The 23,964-nt window shown below is 41.2% G+C and overlaps 1 protein-coding gene across 2 annotated transcripts in view; it reads right to left on the bottom strand.

Moving 5' to 3' along the window:
* Positions 1 to 23,964, bottom strand: part of LOC139745689 (glutamine amidotransferase-like class 1 domain-containing protein 1) — a 68,798-nt gene that overhangs the window by 3,592 nt on the left and 41,242 nt on the right. The window contains exon 7 of one of the 2 annotated variants that reach the window (XM_071656119.1): positions 4,655 to 8,099. The exons of the other annotated variant lie outside the window; for it this stretch is intronic. Within the exon in view, the coding sequence (XP_071512220.1) occupies positions 8,081 to 8,099 (19 nt within the window). The 3' untranslated portion in view covers positions 4,655 to 8,080. Of the gene's footprint in view, positions 1 to 4,654; positions 8,100 to 23,964 lie in introns of those variants that run through there. 2 annotated transcript variants of the gene reach the window in all.

A 23,964-nucleotide genomic window follows, 5' to 3' on the forward strand; every position in this document is an offset into this window, starting at 1 on the left:
ACTTTTATCTTTATGAAGACAAGCTTAACTTGGAAAGTGATTTCTTGCTCCCTCCTGCTACTCATACAGTAAAGAAAACTAAGGCAAACTTATACATTGGACAGTCTATCTGCAACATATAACTTTAGCATCAAGTATATCAAATGTGGTACTAATGTTAGTGTCGACTGCTTGTTTAGGCTACTAATAGAACCAAATGATGAGAACAGCATCAACTAACTTTAACCACAGAATCATGTAAAGCAATGTGAGGCATACTTAATTACCAAATTGTAATTCACGGGCAGGGAATTTGACACTCATGGGGCTACATATCTTGAAGACTTTCAACTATCATGTAACCTCTTGAATTTATGTCTGCATTAACCACATCCTCAGTCAATCTTTTTCCATCTACTTGTGCTTATTTAGGTGTGATGACTAAACATGAGAAGCATACTCTAGTTCTAGCCTTATGCAGGATGTGAATTGCTTGCTCGATATTTCTTTCTCGATATACTTGAAAGGCAAGAGCATTAGGTAGAATTAGGAGATAGTTACATTAGGCAGGAGAATTAGGTACAAGCAATCAGTAGGAACATTAGGTAGGAGTCTCTGCAAACACTGCACATGAGTTGCCCTCTGGCAGTGGCCTCCAAAGGTGAGGCACTTAAGAGTATGAAGCAGTGCTGGAGTTCACTAGTTACTTGAAGGCTATTCTGATATAACCTATGAAAATTCTTTACCGACTTTCCTTGGGTAGATTGCTGTCTCTTATGTGGTAATCCTTCTGTCTGCCAAATGCATGACATTTATCCCCTCCAAAATGAGTATTTCTCCCAATCCATTGCTCAACCTTTCCTGTACTGAGGCTACTCAGGGAAGAGATCAAGCATATCAAGCTTGGAAAAACTCTCCTTTCTCTGACTCCAATTCATCATTCATCACTGCCCATAATAACTGCGATAGAGTTCCTCTATACACAAGAAGTGCAATGACCTCTCCTCCTCATCCAATGACAGTCTAAAATTTTTAGTCTTCAGCTATGGGCATTACTAACAACCGTCGCTCTACCTTTCCCTCACTTCTCTCTTCTAATTGTACTATAGCTGTCTCTCCTGTAGTCAAAGCATCTCTCTTTGATTCTCATTTTTCCTCTAACTTGGATGACTCTAACATTCCTTCATTTCCCAGTCCACCTTCTAATAATCCTATGCTCCTCCCTGTGATCTATTTTTGAGCAACCTGAAAAGAACTTCTGTCTCTGGACACTAGCAAGGTTTATGGAACTGCTGGCATCCATTCCCAGGTACTGAAAGAATGTGCCTCTGAACTTGCTCATCTGTTCCATTTCTGTATAAAAACTAGAACTTTTCTTGGGTACATGTGTTGGTACATCCCAACCCTCAAAAGGGGTGACTGTTCTAACCCCCCTATCATCCTGTTGCTTTGATATCTACTCTTTTCAAAGATTTTGAATCCCTCCTTAACTCCCATATCCTTAGACCTCTTGAATCTCACAGTCTTTTCTCCAGTCACCTGTATGATTTTTGTAATGTGAGATCCTTTCCTATCTTACTAATGTCTCAACATTATTCCAGAAAGATTTCTGGGAATCTTCTGTAGTTGCCTTTGGTATATCAGATGCTTTTAACATCTCTCTAACCCTTTTATTACTTAATCAAACCACCTCACACCACATATTGTCCTCAAACATTTCATTTCCAAAACATCCAACCTCCTCCGCACAACCCTATCTATAGTCCATGCCTAACGACCATATAGCATTGTTGGAACTACTATTCCTTCAAACTTACCAATATTTGCTCTATGAGATAAAGTTCTCGCCTTCCATACCTTCTTCAATGCTCCCAGAACCTTCGCCCCCTCCCCCACTCTGTGACTCACTTACGCTTCCATGGTTACATCTGCTGCTAAATCCACTCCCAGGTATTTCAAACACTTTACCTCCCAATTAACTTGTCCCTCAACCCTACTGTACCTAATAACCTTGCTCTTATTCGCATTTACTCTCAGCTTTCTTCTTTCACACACTTTACCAAACTCAGTCACCAACTTCTGCAGTTTCTCACACGAATCAGCCACCAGCGCAGTATCATCAGCTAACAACAACTGACTCACTTCCCAAGACCTCTCATCCACACCAGACTGCATACTTGCTCCACTCTCCAAAACTCTTGCATTCACCTCCCTAACCACCCCATCCATACACAAATTAAACAACCATGGAAACATCACACCCCCCTGCCGCAAACTGACATTCATTGGGAACCCATCACTTTCCTCTCTTCCTGCTCGTACACATGCCTTACATATTTGGTCAAAACCTTTTACTGCTTCTAGCAACTTACCTCCCACACCATAAACTCTTAATACCTTCCAGAAAGCATCTCTATCAACCCTATCATATGCCTTCTCCAGATCCGTAAATGCTACATACAAATCCATCTGTTTTTCAAAGTATTTCTCACATACATTCTTCTAAGCAAACACCTGATCCACACACCCTCTACCAATTCTGAAACCACACAGTTCTTCCCCAACCTGATGCTCTGTACATGCCTTTACCCTATCAATCAATACCCTCCCATACAACTTCCCAGGAATACTCAACAAACTTATACCTCTGAAATTTGAACACTCACCTTTATCCCCTTTGCCTCTGTACAATGGCACTATGCATGGATTCCACCAATCCTCAGGCACTTCACCATGAACCATACATACATTGAATATCCTTACCAACCAATCAACAACAGAGTCACCCCCTTTTTTAATAAATTCCACTGCAATACTCAACAAACGTATACCTCTGTAATTTGAACACTCACCTTTATCCCCTTTGCCTTTGTACAATGGCACTATGCATGGATTCTGCCAATCCTCAGGCACTTCACCATGAACCATACATACAATGAATATCCTCACCAACCAATCAACGACATAGTCACCCCCTTTTTTAATAAATTCCACTGCAATACCATCCAAACCCGCTGCCTTGCCAGATCTCATCTTCCGCAAAGCTTTCACTACCTCTTCTCTGTTTACCAAACCCTTCTCCCTGACCCTCTCACTTTGCACACCACCTCAACCAAAACACCCCACATCTGCCACTGTATCATCAAACACATTCAACAAACCTTCAAAATACTCACTCTAACCCCTTCTCACTTCATCACTACTTGCTATTACCTCCCAATTAGCCCCCTTCACTGATGTTCCCATTTGTTCTCTTGTCTTACGCACTTTATTTACCTCCTTCCAAACACCTTTTTATTCTCCCTAAAGTTTAATGATACTCTCTCACCCTAACTCTCACTTGCCCTCTTTTTCACCTCTTGCACCTTTTTCTTGACCTCCTGCCATTCTTTTATACATCTCCCAGTCATTAGCACTACTTCCCTACAAAAATCACCCAAACGCCTCTCCCTTCTCTTTCACTAACAATCTTACTACTTCGTCCCACCACCCACTACCCTTTCTAATCTGCCCTCCTCCCACCTTTCTCAGGCCACATGCATCTTTTGTTCAAGCCATCACTGCTTCCCTAAATACATCCCATTCCTCCTCCACTCCCCTTATGTCATTTGGTCTCACCTTTTGCCATTCTGCACTCAATCTCTCCTGGTACTTCCTCACACAAGTCTCCTTTCCAAGCTCACTTACTCTCACCACTTTCTTCACCCCAACAATCTCTCTTCTTTTCTGAAAACTTCTACAAATCTTCACCTTCGCCTCCACAAGATAATGATCAGACATCCCTCCAGTTGCCCCTCTCAGCACATTAACATCTAAAAGTCTCTCTTTCACGCGCCTATTGATTAACATGTAACCTTATAATCATTATACTTAATCGCAGTCTCATGTGTCAGCGAGGTAGCGCTAGGAAACAGATGAGGAATGGCTCAACCCATCCACATGCAAGATTATTAGTGAAAGAGAAGAGAGAGTCTTTTGGACGAGTTTTGCAGGGAAATAGTGCAAATGACTGGAGGATGTATAAAAGAAAGAGGCAGGAGGTCAAGAGAAAGGTGCATGAGGTGAAAAAGAGGGCAAATGAGAGTTGGGGTGAGAGAGTATCATTAAACTTTAGGGAGAATAAAAAGATGTTTTGGAAGGAGGTAAATAAAGTGCGTAAAACAAAAGAACAAATGGGAACATCGGTGAAGGGGGGTAATGGGGAGGTGATAAGCTAGAGACTGAGTAAGAACGAAGATGGCCTTTGTTGTCTTTTCCTAGCGCTATCTCGCGCACGTGCTGTGTGAGTGTGTGTGTGTGTGTGTGTGTGCTGGGAGAGTTGTCATTTCATGTGTGATGGGGTGGCAACGGAAATGAATAAAGGCAGCAAGTATGAATTATGTAAATGTGTATATATGTATATGTCTGCTGTCAAACTACTGACAGCACATCGACCCCAGTATACCATATCGTTTCAATTCACTCTATTCCTTGCACCCTGCATGTTCAGGCCCCGATCGCTCAAAATCTTTTTCACTCCATCCTTCCACCTCCAATTTAGTCTCCCACTTCTCGTTCCCTCCATCTCTGACACATATATCCTCTTTGTCAATCTTTCCTCACATATGTATATGTAAATATTTATTTCTCTACTGTCTACATAAATTTCATGGTCATATCACATAAAACAAATAAATAATGAGAGTAATATTTATTTCTTGACAGATTTAACACCTTTAGGGTAACTGCCCTGAAATCTTTTGCTGTATTCAAAGGTATAAAATTTTTCAACTATTGGGTAACACCCTGCTCTCCCTCATATGGGTCTTCAGAAGACAAAGGGAGCAATTTAAGGATTAAAGGTCAAAATCAAGAACGGGCATGAAATTTGCTGCCATAAATGCACATTTCAAAGTTTATTTACAAAAGTCTCACCATAAAATAAACTTATGTTAAAGCTTTCATAATCTCTTTTACAATGAAAGGCGAATGTTATGTATTCTATCATTGAAAAGGTAACATACGTAATAAATAGAATCCATTCACTCTGTAATTAAAAAAAAAGGAATTTTTACAACCACGATATATATCACATACTAATGTCTTTAATAAACTAGTGCACACATGAGCTCATCTGCCATATCCATATTCATCCACAGTTTCACATAAAATGACTACAGCTACTACAGCAAATATAACCATAATCAAAGTTTTAGATGAAACTAATTCAATATTAATGGTAACTGCAAAGCATTTTAAGTCATAGTTTTTATAACTGCACACACTAAAATCATTAACCTTGAAACAATTTTCGAAAGTTTTTGAGGTAAAACTTATACATTGCTAAAAAAAAATCCTTTATCTCTTTAGTTATCTATCTATAAAATACAGTAAATCCCTACTATATCAGAATACAGTATGCAGAAAAATACCCCTTACACTAAACATAATTTCTGTTCCCAAATCGAACTTTTTTAAGTTAAAGTAACCCTAAAAAGTATGAGGTAGAATGAGATAATATGACATTCATATACCAATAAAATTAATGATAAATACAGCTCTTCAATAACAGGCTCACCCACTATTTAAGATGAAGTAGTCACAAATGTTGAATTACAATTAAAGGAAGAAATTGTAACTTGCTCCTGTTCCCTGTAATTCAATCTGACCTTTACCATATAAAGTAATTACCTAAATATACCTAAACATATCTAATGATACCTTTTATACAGTATGGAATTATTCTTTAACCTTTACCCATGGTCCACTGTTAAAAAATAAATCAATTTTTTTTTTTAACTGTGCTGTTATAAAGGAATTTACTATATTTTCTAGGTGTGGTATACATGTAAATCTTAAAAGTTTCCAACTATATAATGCCACAGTAAAACTATTTATCATTTTAGAAGTGTTTTTAACAATCTGCAACATAGTCAAGTGCGAATGTATAATGCATTTAATCATTCTCCCATGAGCTTGTTTTTAATACATATAAAAAAAACTAATACGCTGAATTCATACAAAGACAATTACCTAAAACAGATACTACTTATACTGGAAATAAGTTTGTGTTAACACAATCAACAAGTTCTGTACTGATATGACATTCATGATACCCTCAGTACAAAAGCAGAGCTCACCTGAAATTTCCAATACTGGAAGTCAGGCCTCATGAAGTATTTCATAATACAAAAAGTTGCATTTAAGTCAGTTTGGAGAGAAGACCAATAACTGTTATTGAACCCCTCTGGTAGCACATCAATGAAAATACATCAGCCTTTTTTTTAATACCTAGTCGTTTCTCACTCCTTAGCAAGGTGGCAATCAGGACACAGGCCTTTTTGTACACAGTCACTCTCAGCTGTCATGTATAGTGTACTGAAACCAGAGCCTACAATCCACAACTACACCCCAGAGACCATGCTCTGGTTTACCTTGGTCATTTAATATGCCTTGGTTCAGATAGCACAGTACTACCCTTGTATACCACAATGATCTAATTCAATTTATACCACACAGACCTCTCACTCACCTAATTGTTCACAATGACCTAATTAATTTTATACCACACACACCTCTAACTCCTAATTTTTCAAAGCCCAAATACCTCTAAGCCTCCCTCACTCAATCTGTCCATCTCCTTGATCTCTCTCCCTCCTCCCACCACTTCTAATGTATAGATTCTCTTGGTCTGTCTTTCTCTGTTCATTTTCTTTATATGTCCAATCCACTCAGAATACTCTAATCAGCTTTCAATATCATCAACAGAATAAGAATAGCCCCTTGCAGCCCTGATAAATGTCCAAAGTTTCTTAAAGATAAACTTTTTAAAAGTGGTTTTTATGAAAAAAAACACAAAAGTAATTCGCATACAAGAAACAAAATGATAATAATACCAAAAAACTAAATTTTACAGGCATATTTTTTTAGACTGACCACTTTTTCTTATAAAGGTCAACAAGCACATAAGATTACTACTTGATAAATCTCAAATGACCAAGTCATTTAAGAGATACAGTTCTCAAATTTTCAACCCTATTTCTATCAATACTGCAGATAATATACACTGGTTATCCATAAAATATGGATTTTAACATTAGAAAATAGTCTACTGAAGAATTATTTACCAAATTGACATTTAAAATAACAGAGTAAGAACTGCTACCTTAGTGTTAATGCTCAAATGACTGAGGTTGGATCTCAGTATGGATAACAATGACCATGTTCATCACAGCTGGTGAACATACACTATGGCTATGAGAAGGCATGCAGTTGTTTTTCCATAGACCAAATGAAGATAAAAGTTACACAATAAAGATATAAATAAGTAAAATAATTACATGAAAAGTTTGTTCATTTGACCTTGATTCTTTTTTAATGACCTTTCACATAACACAAAGGATGTTCTCCAATTCTAATCACTGTGCTAAGAAAGAGAACAGTGACTTACATATAAGGAAAAAAAAACCTTAGTGATTTTCTAATTCAGTATTTGACAAAATGAGATTCTGATAAACGGCTTTCTTTGCAATGTAAAAAGAAGTCAAGAAGCACATATCAAAATGCAAAAATTCATGTTAACTTTACTGCAGAGGGCATGGGACCAGGATGATTATGTGTAACATGAGAGCCGGAATGTACATGACCCACCTCCAAAAACTAGCAATAGAGTTAATATTGATAGCTAGATATATAAGTAGCTTCTGAATAAAGCTAATGGTAACAGCAAGATATACAGGCAAGCTCTTGCCTTTAAAATCTAGTCCAATTAAATTTTTTTAAACTTTCCTTTCTAAAATATGAATTTCTATAAAGTCAATTTCAAATAATATAAAAAATTCCTACACATGAGGCACTGCTGGTATTATCAGGGCAATTCTGTTCCCTATTCTGATTGATATGTACTTTTAACCAAGAAGTGGGGCCACAGAGGGTTCTATACCTGAAACTGATCTCCATCCCAAACCTGTATTTCATGCTTAATCATTACTGCAAGGATTTGTTAACATTTTGAGCTTAACAGCTGGCTTTACACTGCAAACTAATATTATGTTATAATAGATGAGGTCTCCTTTAGAAGACTACACTATACCAGTTGCAGCAATAGCAGAAGTACTGTAGATCACTTTCCTTTGCTTTGTCTGAAAGAAAAGTGTTTGGAGACATTATCAACATCATCTTGCAACACCTTATAAATTAAAAGTCTGCAAAGACAACGACAAGCAAATTATTTGCCTTAAAAACAAAAAATTATCAAATGGGTACCTATACAGATACAAACACAATAATTGTTATTTAACAACAATTTACATATTGTAGAGGCCAAAGATATAAAAATGCTAAAATTCCTTAATTTTCAATTCTGAAAACATGGCATGCCTTGGTGTTTTTATACATTCATCTCATGCTACATCTTTCAGCACAAGCTTAATTTTCTGAAGTTCTAGTCAACAGTTATATACAATAAATAATGGAACATCACATTCATGTAAAATGCATTCTTAAGTTTACAGAGTACAGTATACATGTAAATGTCATGCATATACTAAGAAAACTTTGAAAAAATATTGAGTACTTACAATAAATAAATGCTGCATTTTACAACATAAGCACTATCAAAAAGAGTTGCTCAAAAGTGGTTTTAATATTCTTATATTTGATTGACATTTCCTGTGTTAGCAGGGTAGTGCCAGGAAATAGACAAAGAAGGGCCACACTTGCTCACATACACATATACAGCCAGGGTAGGACTAGGAATGGAAGAAGGCATGCAAGTATATGTATATGTGTATATATGTATGTCTGCGCATGTGTATGTATATGTATGTATAAGTGCGTGTATGGTTTATATATATATATTATTCAAATGTGAATAAGAGCAAGGTAATTAGGTACAGTAGGGTTGAGGGTCAAGTCAATTGGGAGGTAAGTTTGAATGGAGAAAAACTGGAGGAAGTAAAGTGTTTTAGATATCTGGGAGTGGATCTGGCAGCGGATGGAACCATGGAAGCGGAAGTGGATCATAGGGTGGGGGAGGGGGCGAAAATCCTGGGAGCCTTGAAGAATGTGTGGAAGTCGAGAACATTATCTCAGAAAGCAAAAATGGGTATGTTTGAAGGAATAGTGGTTCCAAAAATGTTGTATGGTTGCGAGGCGTGGGCTATGGATAGAGTTGTGTGCAGGAGGATGGATGTGCTGGAAATGAGATGTTTGAGGACAATGTGTGGTGAGGTGGTTTGATCGAGTAAGTAACGTAAGGGTAAGAGAGATGTGTGGAAATAAAAAGAGCGTGGTTGAGAGAGCACAAGAAGGTGTTTTTGAAATGGTTTGGGCACCTGGAGAGAATGAGTGAGGAAAGATTGACCAAGAGGATATATGTGTCGGAGGTGGAGGGAACGAGGAGAAGTGGGAGACCAAATTGGAGGTGGAAAGATGGAGTGAAAAAGATTTTGTGTGATCGGGGCCTGAACATACAGGAGGGTGAAAGGAGGGCAAGGAATAGAGTGAATTGGATCGATGTGGTATACCGTGGTTGACATGCTGTCAGTGGATTGAATCAGGGCATGTGGAGCGTCTGGGGTAAACCATGGAAAGCTGTGGAGGTATGTATATTTGCGTGTGTGGACGTATGTATATACATGTGTATGTGGGTGGGTTGAGCCATTTCTTTCATCTGTTTCCTTGTGCTACCTCGCAAACGCGAGAGACAGCGAAAAAAAAAAAAAAATTATAATACTTTGTCGCTGTCTCCCGCGTTAGCGAGGTAGAGCAAGGGAACAGATGAAAGAATGGCCCAACCCACCTATATACACATGTATATACATACACGTCCACACACGCAACTATACATACCTATACATCTCAATGTACACATATATATACACACACAGACATATACATATACACACATGTACATAATTCATACTGTCTGCCTTTATTTATTCCCACCGCCACCTCACCACACATGGAACAACAACCTCCTCCCCCCTCATGTGTGCGAGGTAGCGCTAGAAAAAGACAACAAAGGCCCCATTCATTCACACTCAGTCTCTAGCTGTCATGTAATGATGCACCGATACCACAGCTCCCTTTCCACATCCACGCCCCACACAACTTTCCATGGTTTACCCCAGACGCTTCACATGCCCTGGTTCAATCCATTGACAGCACGTCGACCCTGGTATACCATATTGTTCCAATTCACTCTATTCCTTGCACGCCTTTCACCCTCCTTCATGTTCAGGCCCCGATCACTCAAAATCTTTTTCACTCCATCTTTCCACCTCCAATTTGGTATCCCACTTCTCCTCGTTCCCTCCACCTCTGACACATATATCCTCTTGGTCAATCTTTCCTCACTCATTCTCTCCATGTGACCAAACCATTTCAAAACACCCTCTTCTGCTCTCTCAACCACACTCTTTTTATTTCCACACATCTCTCTTACCCTTACATTACTTACTCGATCAAACCACCTCACACCACATATTGTCCTCAAACATCTCATTTTCAGCACATCCACCCTCCTGCGCACAACTCTATCCATAGCCCACGCCTCGCAGCCATACAACATTGTTGGAACCACTATTCCTTCAAACATACCCATTTTTGCTTTCCGAGATAATGTTCTCGACTTCCACACATTCTTCAAGGCTCCCAGGATTTTCGCCCCCTCCCCCACCCTATGATCCACTTCCGCTTCCATGGTTCCATCCGCTGCCAGATCCACTCCCAGATATCTAAAACACTTTACTTCCTCCAGTTTTTCTCCATTCAAACTTACCTCCCAATTGACTTGACCCTCAACCCTACTGTACCTAATAACCTTGCTCTTATTCACATTTACTCTTAACTTTCTTCTTTCACACACTTTACCAAACTCAGTCACCAGCTTCTGCAGTTTCTCACATGAATCAGCCACCAGCGCTGTATCATCAGCGAACAACAACTGACTCACTTCCCAAGCTCTCTCATCCACAACAGACTTCATACTTGCCCCTCTTTCCAAAACTCTTGCATTCACCTCCCTAACAACCCCATCTATAAACAAATTAAACAACCATGGAGACATCACACACCCCTGCCGCAAACCTACATTCACTGAGAACCAATCACTTTCCTCTCTTCCTACACGTACGCATGCCTTACATCCTCGATAAAAACTTTTCACTGCTTCTAACATCTTGCCTCCCACACCATATATTCTTAATACCTTCCACAGAGCATCTCTATCAACTCTATCATATGCCTTCTCCAGATCCATAAATGCTACATACAAATCCATTTGCTTTTCTAAGTATTTCTCACATACATTCTTCAAAGCAAACACCTGATCCACACATCCTCTACCACTTCTGAAACCACACTGCTCTTCCCCAATCTGATGCTCTGTACATGCCTTCACCCTCTCAATCAATACCCTCCCATATAATTTACCAGGATATATATATATATATATACTTTTTTTTTTTTTTTTTTTTTATACTTTGTCGCTGTCTCCCGCGTTTGCGAGGTAGCGCAAGGAAACAGACGAAAGAAATGGCCCAACCCCCCCCATACACATGTACATACACACGTCCACACACGCAAATATACATACCTACACAGCTTTCCATGGTTTACCCCAGACGCTTCACATGCCTTGATTCAATCCACTGACAGCACGTCAACCCCTGTATACCACATCGCTCCAATTCACTCTATTCCTTGCCCTCCTTTCACCCTCCTGCATGTTCAGGCCCCGATCACACAAAATCTTTTTCACTCCATCTTTCCACCTCCAATTTGGTCTCCCTCTTCTCCTCGTTCCCTCCACCTCCGACACATATATCCTCTTGGTCAATCTTTCCTCACTCATTCTCTCCATGTGCCCAAACCATTTCAAAACACCCTCTTCTGCTCTCTCAACCACGCTCTTTTTATTTCCACACATCTCTCTTACCCTTACGTTACTTACTCGATCAAACCACCTCACACCACACATTGTCCTCAAACATCTCATTTCCAGCACATCCATCCTCCTGCGCACAACTCTATCCATAGCCCACGCCTCGCAACCATACAACATTGTTGGAACCACTATTCCTTCAAACATACCCATTTTTGCTTTCCGAGATAATGTTCTCGACTTCCACACATTTTTCAAGGCTCCCAAAATTTTCGCCCCCTCCCCCACCCTATGATCCACTTCCGCTTCCATGGTTCCATCCGCTGACAGATCCACTCCCAGATATCTAAAACACTTCACTTCCTCCAGTTTTTCTCCATTCAAACTCACCTCCCAATTGACTTGACCCTCAACCCTACTGTACCTAATAACCTTGCTCTTATTCACATTTACTCTTAACTTTCTTCTTCCACACACTTTACCAAACTCAGTCACCAGCTTCTGCAGTTTCTCACATGAATCAGCCACCAGCGCTGTATCATCAGCGAACAACAACTGACTCACTTCCCAAGCTCTCTCATCCCCAACAGACTTCATACTTGCCCCTCTTTCCAAAACTCTTGCATTTACCTCCCTAACAACCCCATCCATAAACAAATTAAACAACCATGGAGACATCACACACCCCTGCCGCAAACCTACATTCACTGAGAACCAATCACTTTCCTCTCTTCCTACACGTACACATGCCTTACATCCTCGATAAAAACTTTTCACTGCTTCTAACAACTTGCCTCCCACACCATATATTCTTAATACCTTCCACAGAGCATCTCTATCAACTCTATCATATGCCTTCTCCAGATCCATAAATGCTACATACAAATCCATTTGCTTTTCTAAGTATTTCTCACATACATTCTTCAAAGCAAACACCTGATCCACACATCCTCTACCACTTCTGAAACCACACTGCTCTTCCCCAATCTGATGCTCTGTACATGCCTTCACCCTCTCAATCAATACCCTCCCATATAATTTACCAGGAATACTCAACAAACTTATACCTCTGTAATTTGAGCACTCACTCTTATCCCCTTTGCCTTTGTACAATGGCACTATGCACGCATTCCGCCAATCCTCAGGCACCTCACCATGAGTCATACATACATTAAATAACCTTACCAACCAGTCAACAATACAGTCACCCCCTTTTTTAATAAATTCCACTGCAATACCATCCAAACCTGCTGCCTTGCCGGCTTTCATCTTCCGCAAAGCTTTTACTACCTCTTCTCTGTTTACCAAATCATTTTCCCTAACCCTCTCACTTTGCACACCACCTCGACCAAAACACCCTATATCTGCCACTCTATCATCAAACACATTCAACAAACCTTCAAAATACTCACTCCATCTCCTTCTCACATCACCACTACTTGTTATCACCTCCCCATTTGCGCCCTTCACTGAAGTTCCCATTTGCTCCCTTGTCTTACGCACTTTATTTACCTCCTTCCAGAACATCTTTTTATTCTCCCTAAAATTTAATGATACTCTCTCACCCCAACTCTCATTTGCCCTCTTTTTCACCTCTTGCACCTTTCTCTTGACCTCCTGTCTCTTTCTTTTATACATCTCCCACTCAATTGCATTTTTTCCCTGCAAAAATCGTCCAAATGCCTCTCTCTTCTCTTTCACTAATAATCTTACTTCTTCATCCCACCACTCACTACCCTTTCTAATCAACTCACCTCCCACTCTTCTCATGCCACAAGCATCTTTTGCGCAATCCATCACTGATTCCCTAAATACATCCCATTCCTCCCCCACTCCCCTTACTTCCATTGTTCTCACCTTTTTCCATTCTGTACTCAGTCTCTCCTGGTACTTCCTCACACAAGTCTCCTTCCCAAGCTCACTTACTCTCACCACCCTCTTCACCCCAACATTCACTCTTCTTTTCTGAAAACCCATACAAATCTTCACCTTAGCCTCCACAAGATAATGATCAGACATCCCTCCAGTTGCACCTCTCAGCACATTAACATCCAAAAGTCTCTGTTTTGTGCGCCTGTCAATTAACACGTAATCCAATAACGCTCTCTGGCCATCTCTCCTACTTACATACGTATACTTATATATATCTCGCTTTTTAAACCAGGTATTCCTAATCACCAGTCCTTTTTCAGCACATAAATCTACAAGCTCTTCACCATTTCCATTTACAACACTGAACACCTATTGTATACCAATTATTCCCTCAACTGCCACATTACTCACCTTTGCATTCAAATCACCCATCACTATAACCCGGTCTCGTGCATCAAAACCACTAACACACTCATTCAGCTGCTCCCAAAACACTTGCCTCTCATGATCTTTCTTCTCATGCCCAGGTGCATATGCACCAATAATCACCCATCTCTCTCCATCAACTTTCAGTTTTACCCATATCAATCGAGAATTTACTTTCTTACATTCTATCACATACTCCCACAACTCCTGTTTCAGGAGTACTGCTACTCCTTCCCTTGCTCTTGTCCTCTCACTAACCCCTGACTTTACTCCCAAGACATTCCCAAACCACTCTTCCCCTTTACCCTTGAGCTTCGTTTCACTCAGAGCCAAAACATCCAAGTTCCTTTCCTCAAACATACTACCTATCTCTCCTTTTTTCACATCTCGGTTACATCCACACACATTTAGACACCCCAGTCTGAGCCTTCGAGGTGGATGAGCACTCCCCGCGTGACTCCTTCTTCTGTTTCCCATTTTAGAAAGTTAAAAAATACAAGGAGGGGAGGATTTCTTTTTATTATGCTTTGTCGCTGTCTCCCGCGTTAGCGAGGTAGCGCAAGGAAACAGACGAAAGAATGGCCCAACCCACCCACATACACATGTATATACATGCACGTCCACACACGCAAATATACATACCTATACATCTCAATGTACACATATATATACACACACAGACATATACATACATACACATGTACATAATTCATACTGTCTGCCTTTATTTATTCCCATCGCCACCCCACCACACATGGATAACAACCCCCTCCCCATCATGTATGCGAGGTAGTGCTAGGAAAAGACAACAAAGGCCCCATTCATTCACACTCAGTCTCTAGCTGTCATGTAATGATGCACCGATACCACAGCTCCCTTTCCACATCCAGGCCCCACACAGCTTTCCATGGTTTACCCCAGACGCTTCACATGCCTTGATTCAATCCACTGACAGCACGTCAACCCCGGTATACCACATCGATCCAATTCACTCTATTCCTTGCCCTCCTTTCACCCTCCTGCATGTTCAGGCCCCGATCACACAAAATCTTTTTCACTCCATCTTTCCACCTCCAATTTGGTCTCCCACTTCTCCTCGTTCCCTCCACCTCTGACACATATATCCTCTTGGTCAATCTTTCCTCACTCATTCTCTCCATGTGCCCAAACCATTTCAAAACACCCTCTTCTGCTCTCTCAACCACGCTCTTTTTATTTCCACACATCTCTCTTACCCTTACGTTACTTACTCGATCAAACCACCTCACACCACACATTGTCCTCAAACATCTCATTTCCAGCACATCCATCCTCCTGCGCACAACTCTATCCATAGCCCACGCCTCGCAACCATACAACATTGTTGGAACCACTATTCCTTCAAACATACCCATTTTTGCTTTCCGAGATAATGTTCTCGACTTCCACACATTCTTCAAGGCTCCCAGATTTTCGCCCCCTCCCCCACCCTATGATCCACTTCCGCTTCCATGGTTCCATCCGCTGCCAGATCCACTCCCAGATATCTAACACACTTCACTTCCTCCAGTTTTTCTCCATTCAAACTTACCTCCCAATTGACTTGACCCTCAACCCTACTGTACCTAATAACCTTGCTCTTATTCACATTTACTCTTAACTTTCTTCTTTCACACACTTTACCAAACTCAGTCACCAGCTTCTGCAGTTTCTCACATGAATCAGCCATCAGCACTATCATCAGTGAACAACAACTGACTCACTTCCCAAGCTCTCTCATCCCCAACAGACTTCATACTTGCCCCTCTTTCCAAAACTCTTGCATTTACCTCCCTAACAACCCCATCCACAAACAAATTAAACAACCATGGAGACATCACACACCCCTGCCACAAACCTACCTTCACTGAGAACCAATCACTTTCCTCTCTTCCTACACGTACACATGCCTTACATCCTTGATAAAAACTTTTCACTGCTTCTAACAACTTGCCTCCCACACCATATATTCTTAATACCTTCCACAGAGCATCTCTATCAACTCCATCATATGCCTTCTCCAGATCCATAAATGCTACATACAAATTCATTTGCTTTTCTAAGTATTTCTCACATACATTCTTCAAAGCAAACACCTGATCCACACATCCTCTACCACTTCTGAAACCACACTGCTCTTCCCCAATCTGATGCTCTGTACATGCCTTCACCCTCTCAATCAGTACCCTCCCATATAATTTACCAGGAATACTCAACAAACTTATACCTCTGTAATTTGAGCACTCACTCTTATCCCCTTTGCCTTTGTACAATGGCACTATGCACGCATTCCGCCAATCCTCAGGCACCTCACCATGAGTCATACATACGTTAAATAACCTTACCAACCAGTCAATAATACACTCACCCCCTTTTATAATAAATTCCACTGCAATACCATCCAAACCTGCTGCCTTGCCGGCTTTCATCTTCCGCAAAGCTTTTACTACCTCTTCTCTGTTTACCAAATCATTTTCCCTAACCCTCTCACTTTGCACACCACCTCGACCAAAACACCCTATATCTGCCACTCTATCATCAAACACATTCAACAAACTTTCAAAATACTCACTCCATCTCCTTCTCACATCCCCACTACTTGTTATCACCTCCCCATTTGCGCCCTTCACTGAAGTTCCCATTTGCTCCCTTGTCTTACGCACTTTATTTACCTCCTTCCAGAACATCTTTTTATTCTCCCTAAAATTTAATGATACTCTCTCACCCCAACTCTCATTTGCCCTCTTTTTCACCTCTTGCACCTTTTTCTTGACCTCCTGTCTTTCTTTTATACATCTCCCACTCAACTGCATTTTTTCCCTGCAAAAATCGTCCAAATGCCTCTCTCTTCCCTTTCACTAATAATCTTACTTCTTCATCCCCCCCACTCACTACCCTTTCTAATCAACTCACCTCCCACTCTTCTCATGCCACAAGTATCTTTTGCGCAATCCATCACTGATTCCCTAAATACAGCCCATTCCTCCCCCACTCCCCTTACTTCCATTGTTCTCACCTTTTTCCATTCTGTACTCAGTCTCTCCTGGTACTTCCTCACACAAGTCTCCTTCCCAAGCTCACTTACTCTCACCACCCTCTTCACCCCAACATTCACTCTTCTTTTCTGAAAACCCATACAAATCTTCACCTTAGCCTCCACAAGATAATGATCAGACATCCCTCCAGTTGCACCTCTCAGCACATTAACATCCAAAAGTCTATGTTTTGCGTGCCTGTCAATTAACACGTAATCCAATAATGCTCTCTGGCCATCTCTCCTACTTACATACGTATACTTATATATATCTCGCTTTTTAAACCAGGTATTCCTAATCACCAGTCCTTTTTCAGCACATAAATCAACAAGCTCTTCACCATTTCCATTTACAACACTGAACACCTATTGTATACCAATTATTCCCTCAACTGCCACATTACTCACCTTTGCATTCAAATCACCCATCACTATAACCCGGTCTCATGCATCAAAACCACTAACACACTCATTCAGCTGCTCCCAAAACACTTCCCTCTCATGATCTTTCTTCTCATGCCCAGGTGCATATGCACCAATAATCACCCATCTCTCTCCATCAACTTTCAGTTTTACCCATATCAATCGAGAATTTACTTTCTTACATTCTATCACATACTCCCACAACTCCTGTTTCAGGAGTACTGCTACTCCTTCCCTTGCTCTTGTCCTCTCACTAACCCCTGACTTTACTCCCAAGACATTCCCAAACCACTCTTCCCCTTTACCCTTGAGCTTCGTTTCACTCAGAGCCAAAACATCCAGGTTCCTTTCCTGAAACATACTACCTATCTCTCCTTTTTTCACATCTCGGTTACATCCACACACATTTAGACACCCCAGTCTGAGCCTTCGAGGTGGATGAGCACTCCCCGCGTGACTCCTTCTTCTGTTTCCCATTTTAGAAAGTTAAAAAATACAAGGAGGGGAGGATTTCTTTTTATTATGCTTTGTCGCTGTCTCCCGCGTTAGCAAGGTAGCGCAAGGAAACAGACGAAAGAATGGCCCAACCCACCCACATACACATGTATATACATGCACGTCCACACACGCAAATATACATACCTATACATCTCAATGTACACATATATATACACACACAGACATATACATACATACACATGTACATAATTCATACTGTCTGCCTTTATTTATTCCCATCACCACCCCACCACACATGGATAACAACCCCCTCCCCCATCATGTATGCGAGGTAGCGCTAGGAAAAGACAACAAAGGCCCCATTCATTCACACTCAGTCTCTAGCTGTCATGTAATGATGCACCGATACCACAGCTCCCTTTCCACATCCAGGCCCTACACAACTTTCCATGGTTTACCCCAGATTCTTCACATGCCCTGGTTCAATCCACTGACAGCATGTCGACCTCGGTATACCACATCGTTCCAATTCACTCTATTCCTTGCACGCCTTTCACCCTCCTGCATGTTCTGGCCCCGATCACTCATAATCTTTTTCACTCCATCTTTCCACCTCCAATTTGGTCTCCCACTTCTCCTTGTTCCTTCCACCTCTGACACATATATCCTCTTGGTCAATCTTTCCTCACTCATTCTCTCTATGTGCCCAAACCATTTCAAAACACCCTCTTCTGCTCTCTCAATCACACTCTTTTTATTACCACACTTCTCTCTTACCCTTACATTACTTACTCAATCAGACCACCTCACACCACATATTGTCCTCAAACATCTCATTTAAGGCACATCCACCCTCCTGCGCACAACTCTATCCATAGCCCACGCCTCGCAATGATACAACATTGTTAGAACCACTATTCCTTCAAACATACCCATTTTTGCTTTCAAGATAATGTTCTCGACTTCCACACATTCTTCAAGGCTCCCAGAATTTTCGCCCCCTCCCCCACCCTATGATTCACTTCTGCTTCCATGGTTCCATCCACTGCCAAATCCACTCCCAGATATCTAAAACACTTCACTTCCTCCAGTTTTTCTCCATTCAAACTTACCTCCCAAATGACTTGACCCTCAACCCTACTGTACCTAATATGCACCTGGGCATGAGAAGAAAAATCATGAGAGGCAAGAGTTTTGGGAGCAGCTGAATGAGTGTGTTAGTGGTTTTGATGCACAAGACCGGGTTATAATGATGGGTGATTTGAATGCAAAGGTGAGTAATGTGGCAGCTGAGGGAATAATTGGTATACATGGGGTGTTCGGTGTTGTAAATGGAAATGAAGATCTTGTAGATTTATGTGCTGAAAAAGGACTGGTGATTAGGAATACCTGGTTTAAAAAGAGAGATATACATAAGTATACATACGTAAGTAGGAGAGATGGCCAGAGAGCGTTATTGGATTACGTGTTAATTGATAGGCATGCGAAAGAAAGACTTTTGGATGTTAATGTGCTGAGAGGTGCAATTGGAGGGATGTCTGATCATTATCTTGTGGAGGTGAAGGTGAAGATTTGTAGTGGATTTCAGAAAAGAAGTGAGAATGTTGGGGTGAAGAGAGTGGTGAGAGTAAGTGAGCTTGGGAATGAGACTTGTGTGAGGAAGTACCAGGAGAGACTGAGTACAGAATGGAAAAAGGTGAGAACAAAGGAGGTAAGGGGAGTGGGAGAGGAATGGGATGTATTTAGGGAAGCAGTGACGGCTTGTGCAAAAGATGCTTGTGGCATGACATAGGGGGTGGGTAGATTAGAAAGGGTAGTGAGTGGTGGGATAAAGAAGTAAGATTATTAGTGAAAGAGAAGAGAGAGGCATTTGGATGATTTTTGCAGGGAAAAATGCATATGACTGGGAGATGTATAAAAGAAAGAGGCAGGAGGTCAAGGTGCAACAGATGAAAAAGAGGGCAAATGAGAGTTGGGGTGAGAGAGTATCATTAAATTTTAGGGAGAATAAAAAGATGTTTTGGAAGGAGGTAAATAAAGTGCGTAAGACAAGGGAAGAAATGGGAACTTCAGTGAAGGAAGAAATGGGAACTTCAGTGAAGGGGGCTAACGGTGAGGTGATAACAAGTAGTGGTGATGTGAGAAGGAGATGGAGTGAGTATTTGGAAGGTTTGTTGAATGTGTTTGATGATAGAGTTGCAGATAGAGGGTGTTTTGATTGAGGTGGTGTGCAAAGTGAGAGGGATATGGGAAAATGATTTGGTAAACAGAGAAGAGGTAGTAAAAGCATTGCGGAAGATGAAAGCCGGCAAGGCAGCGGGTTTGGATGGTACTGCAGTGGAATTTATTAAAAAAGAGGGTGACTGTATTGTTGACTGGTTGGTAAGTTTATTCAATGTATGTATGATTCATGGTGAGGTGCCTGAGGATTGGTGGAATGCTTGCATACTGCCATTGTACAAAGGCAAAGGGGACAAAGGCGAAGGCTCAAATTACAGAGGTATAAGTTTGTTGAGTATTCCTAGGAAACTATATGGGAGGGTATTGATTGAGAGGCTGAAGGCATGTACAGAGCATCAGACTGGGGAAGAGCAGTGTGGTTTCAGAAGTGGTAGAGGATGTGTGGATCAGGTGTTTGCTTTGAAGAACGTATGCGAGAAATACTTAGAAAAGCAAATGGATTTGTATGTAGCATTTATGGATCTGGAGAAGGCATATGATAACAGTTGATAGAGATGCTCTGTGGAAGGTATAAGAGTATATGGTATGGGAGGCAAGTTGTGAAAAGTTTTTATCGAGGATGTAAGGCAGGTGTACATGTAGGAAGAGAGGAAAGTGATTGGTTCTCAGTGAATGTAGGTTTGCAGCAGGGGTGTGTGATGTCTCCATGGTTGTTTAATTTGTTTATGGATGGGGTTGTTAGGGAGGTGAATGCAAGAGTTTTGGAAAGAGGGGCAAGTATGCAGTCTGTTGTGGATGAGAGAGCTTGGGAAGTGAGTCAGTTGTTGTTCGCTGATGATACAGCGCTGGTGGCTGATTCGTGTGAGAAACTGCAGAAGCTGGTGACTGAGTTTGGTAAAGCGTGTGTGAAAGAAGAAAGCTGAGAGTAAATGTGATTAAGAGCAAGGTTATTAGGTACAGTGGGGTTGAGGGACAAGTCAATTGGGAGGTAAGTTTGAATGGAGAAAAACTGGAAGGAAGTGAGTGTTTTAGATATCTGGGAGTGGATTTGGCAGCAGATGGAACCATGGAAGTGGAAGTAAATCATAGGGTGGGGGAGGGGGCGAAAGTTCTGGGAGCTTTGAAGAATGTGTGGAAGTCGAGAACATTATCTTGGATAGCAGAAATGGGTATGTTTGAAGGAATAGTGGTTCCAACAATGTTACATGTTAGCGAGGCGTGGGCTATAGATAGAGTTGTGCGGAGAAGGGTGGATGTGCTGGAAATGAGATGTTTGAGGACAATATGTGGTGTGAGGTGGTTTGATCGAGTAAGTAATAATAGGGTAAGAGAGATGTATGGTAATAGAAAGAGTGTGGTTGAGAGAGCAGAAGAGGGTGTTTTGAAATGGTTTGGTCACATGGAGAGAATGAGTGAGGAAAGATTGACCAAGAGGATATATGTGTCAGAGGTGGAGGGAACGAGGAGAAGTGGGAGACCAAATTGGAGGTGAAAGATGGAGTGAAAAAGATTTTGAGTGATCGGGGCCTGAACATGCAGGGGGGTGAAAGGCGTGCAAGGAATAGAGTGAATTGGAATGATGTGGTATACCGAAATTGACATGCTGTCAATGAATTAAACCAGGGCATGTGAAGTGTCTGGGGTAAACCATGGAAAGTTGTGTGGGGCCTGGATGTGGAAAGGGAGCTGTGGTTTCGGTGCATTATTACATGACAGCTAGAGACTGAGTGTGAACGAAAGTGGCCTTTGTTGTCTTTTCCTAGTGCTACCTCGCACACATGAGGGGGGAGGGGGTTTTTATTTCATGTGTGGTGGGGTGGCGATGGGAATGAATAAAGGCAGCCAGTATGAATTATGTAAATGTGTATATGTCTGTGTGTATATATATATATGTATATTCCTGTGAGTCCACGGGGAAAATGAAACACGAAAAGTTCCCAAGTGCACTTTCGTGTAATAATCACATCATCAGGGGAGACACAAGAGAGAAATGTAACAGTCAGTTGATATACATCGAAGAGACGAAGCTAGGACGCCATTTGGTAAACATGTGATTGTCCAAAACCAAAACTATGATGATGTGATTATGACACGAAAGTGCACTTGGGAACTTTTCATGTTTCATTTTCCCCGTGGACTCACAGGAATATCTTGATCACGCGCAAAATTGTGATCCTTTCCAATATATGTATATGTTGAGATGTATAGGTATGTATATTTGCGTGTGTGGACGTGTAAGTATATACATGTGTATGTGGGTGGGTTGGGCCATTCTTTCGTCTGTTTCCTTGCGCTAACTCGCTAACGCAGGAGAAAGCGACAAAGCAAAAGGAAAAAATAAAATCATACATATGTGTGTGTGTGTGTAAATGTGTGTGTGTGTGTGTATGTGTACATGAGTGGATGGGCTAGTCTTTGTCTGTTTCCTGGTGCTACCTCGCTGATACAGGAAGCAGAAAAAGAAGTCAAGTGGGGAGTACTCATCCTCCTCGAAGGCTCAGTTTGGGGTGTCTGAAAGTGTAAGGATGAAACCAAGATGAGAAGAAAAGAGAGATAGGCAGTATGTTTCAGGAAAGAAACCTGGATGTTCTAGCCCTGAGTGAAACGAAGCTCAAGGGCAAAGGGAAAGAGTGGTTTGGGAAAGTCTTGGGAGTAAAGTCAAGGGTTGGTGAGAGGACAAGAGCTAAGGAAGGAGTAGCACTCTTTCTGAAGCAAGAGTTGTGGGAGTATGTGATGGAGTGTAAGGAAGTAAATTCTAGATTGATTTGGGTTAAACTGAAAGTGGATGGAGAGACATGGATGATTATTGGTGCTTATGCACCTGGTCATGAGAAGAAAGATCATGAGAGGCAAGTGTTTATGGAGTAGGTGAGTGAGTGTATAAGCAGCTTTGATGCATGAGACTGAGGTATAGTGACGGGTGATATAAATGTGAGTAATGTGGCAGTTGAGGGTATAATTGGTGTGCATGGGGTGTTCAGTGTTGTAGGGATTTGTGTGCTAAAAAAAGACTGGTGATTGGGAATACCTGGTTAAAAAAAGAGAGATATACATAAGTATAATGTGAGTAGGAGATATGGTCAAAGGGCAGTATTAGATTACGTCTTAATTGATAGGCGTGTAAAAGAGACTTCTGGATGTTAATGTCTTGAGAGAGGCAGCTGGAGGGATGTCTGATCACTATCTTGTATCGGTGACAGTGAAGATTTCTAGAGGTTTTCAAAAAAGAAGAGAGAATGTTGGGGAGAAGATAGCGGTGAGAGTAAGCAAGCTTGGAAAGGAGACTTATGTGAGGAAGTACCAGGAGAGATTGAGCGTAGAACGGCAAAGGGTGAGAGCAAATGACACGTGGGGATTGGCTGAGGAATAGGATGTATTTAGGGAAGCAGGGATGGCTCATGCAAAAGATGCATGTGGCATGAGAAAGGTGGGAGGTGGGCAGATCAGAAAGGGTAGTGAGTGGTGAGATGAAGAAGTAAGGTTGTTAGTGAAAGAGAAAAGAGAGATGTTTGGATGATACTCGCAGGGAAGTAGTGCAAATGACTGGGAGATGTATAAAAGAAAGCTGCAGGAGGTCAAGAGTGAAGTGCAAGGGTTGAAAAAGAGGGCAAATGAGAGTTGGGGTGGGAGAGTACCATTAAATTTTAAGGAAAATAAAAAGATCTTTTGGAAGAAGATATATAACGTGAGTAAGACGAGAGAACAG

This window comes from Panulirus ornatus, chromosome 62 (genome assembly GCF_036320965.1).
Source record: "Panulirus ornatus isolate Po-2019 chromosome 62, ASM3632096v1, whole genome shotgun sequence".
NCBI classification, from domain to species: Eukaryota; Metazoa; Arthropoda; class Malacostraca; order Decapoda; family Palinuridae; genus Panulirus; species Panulirus ornatus.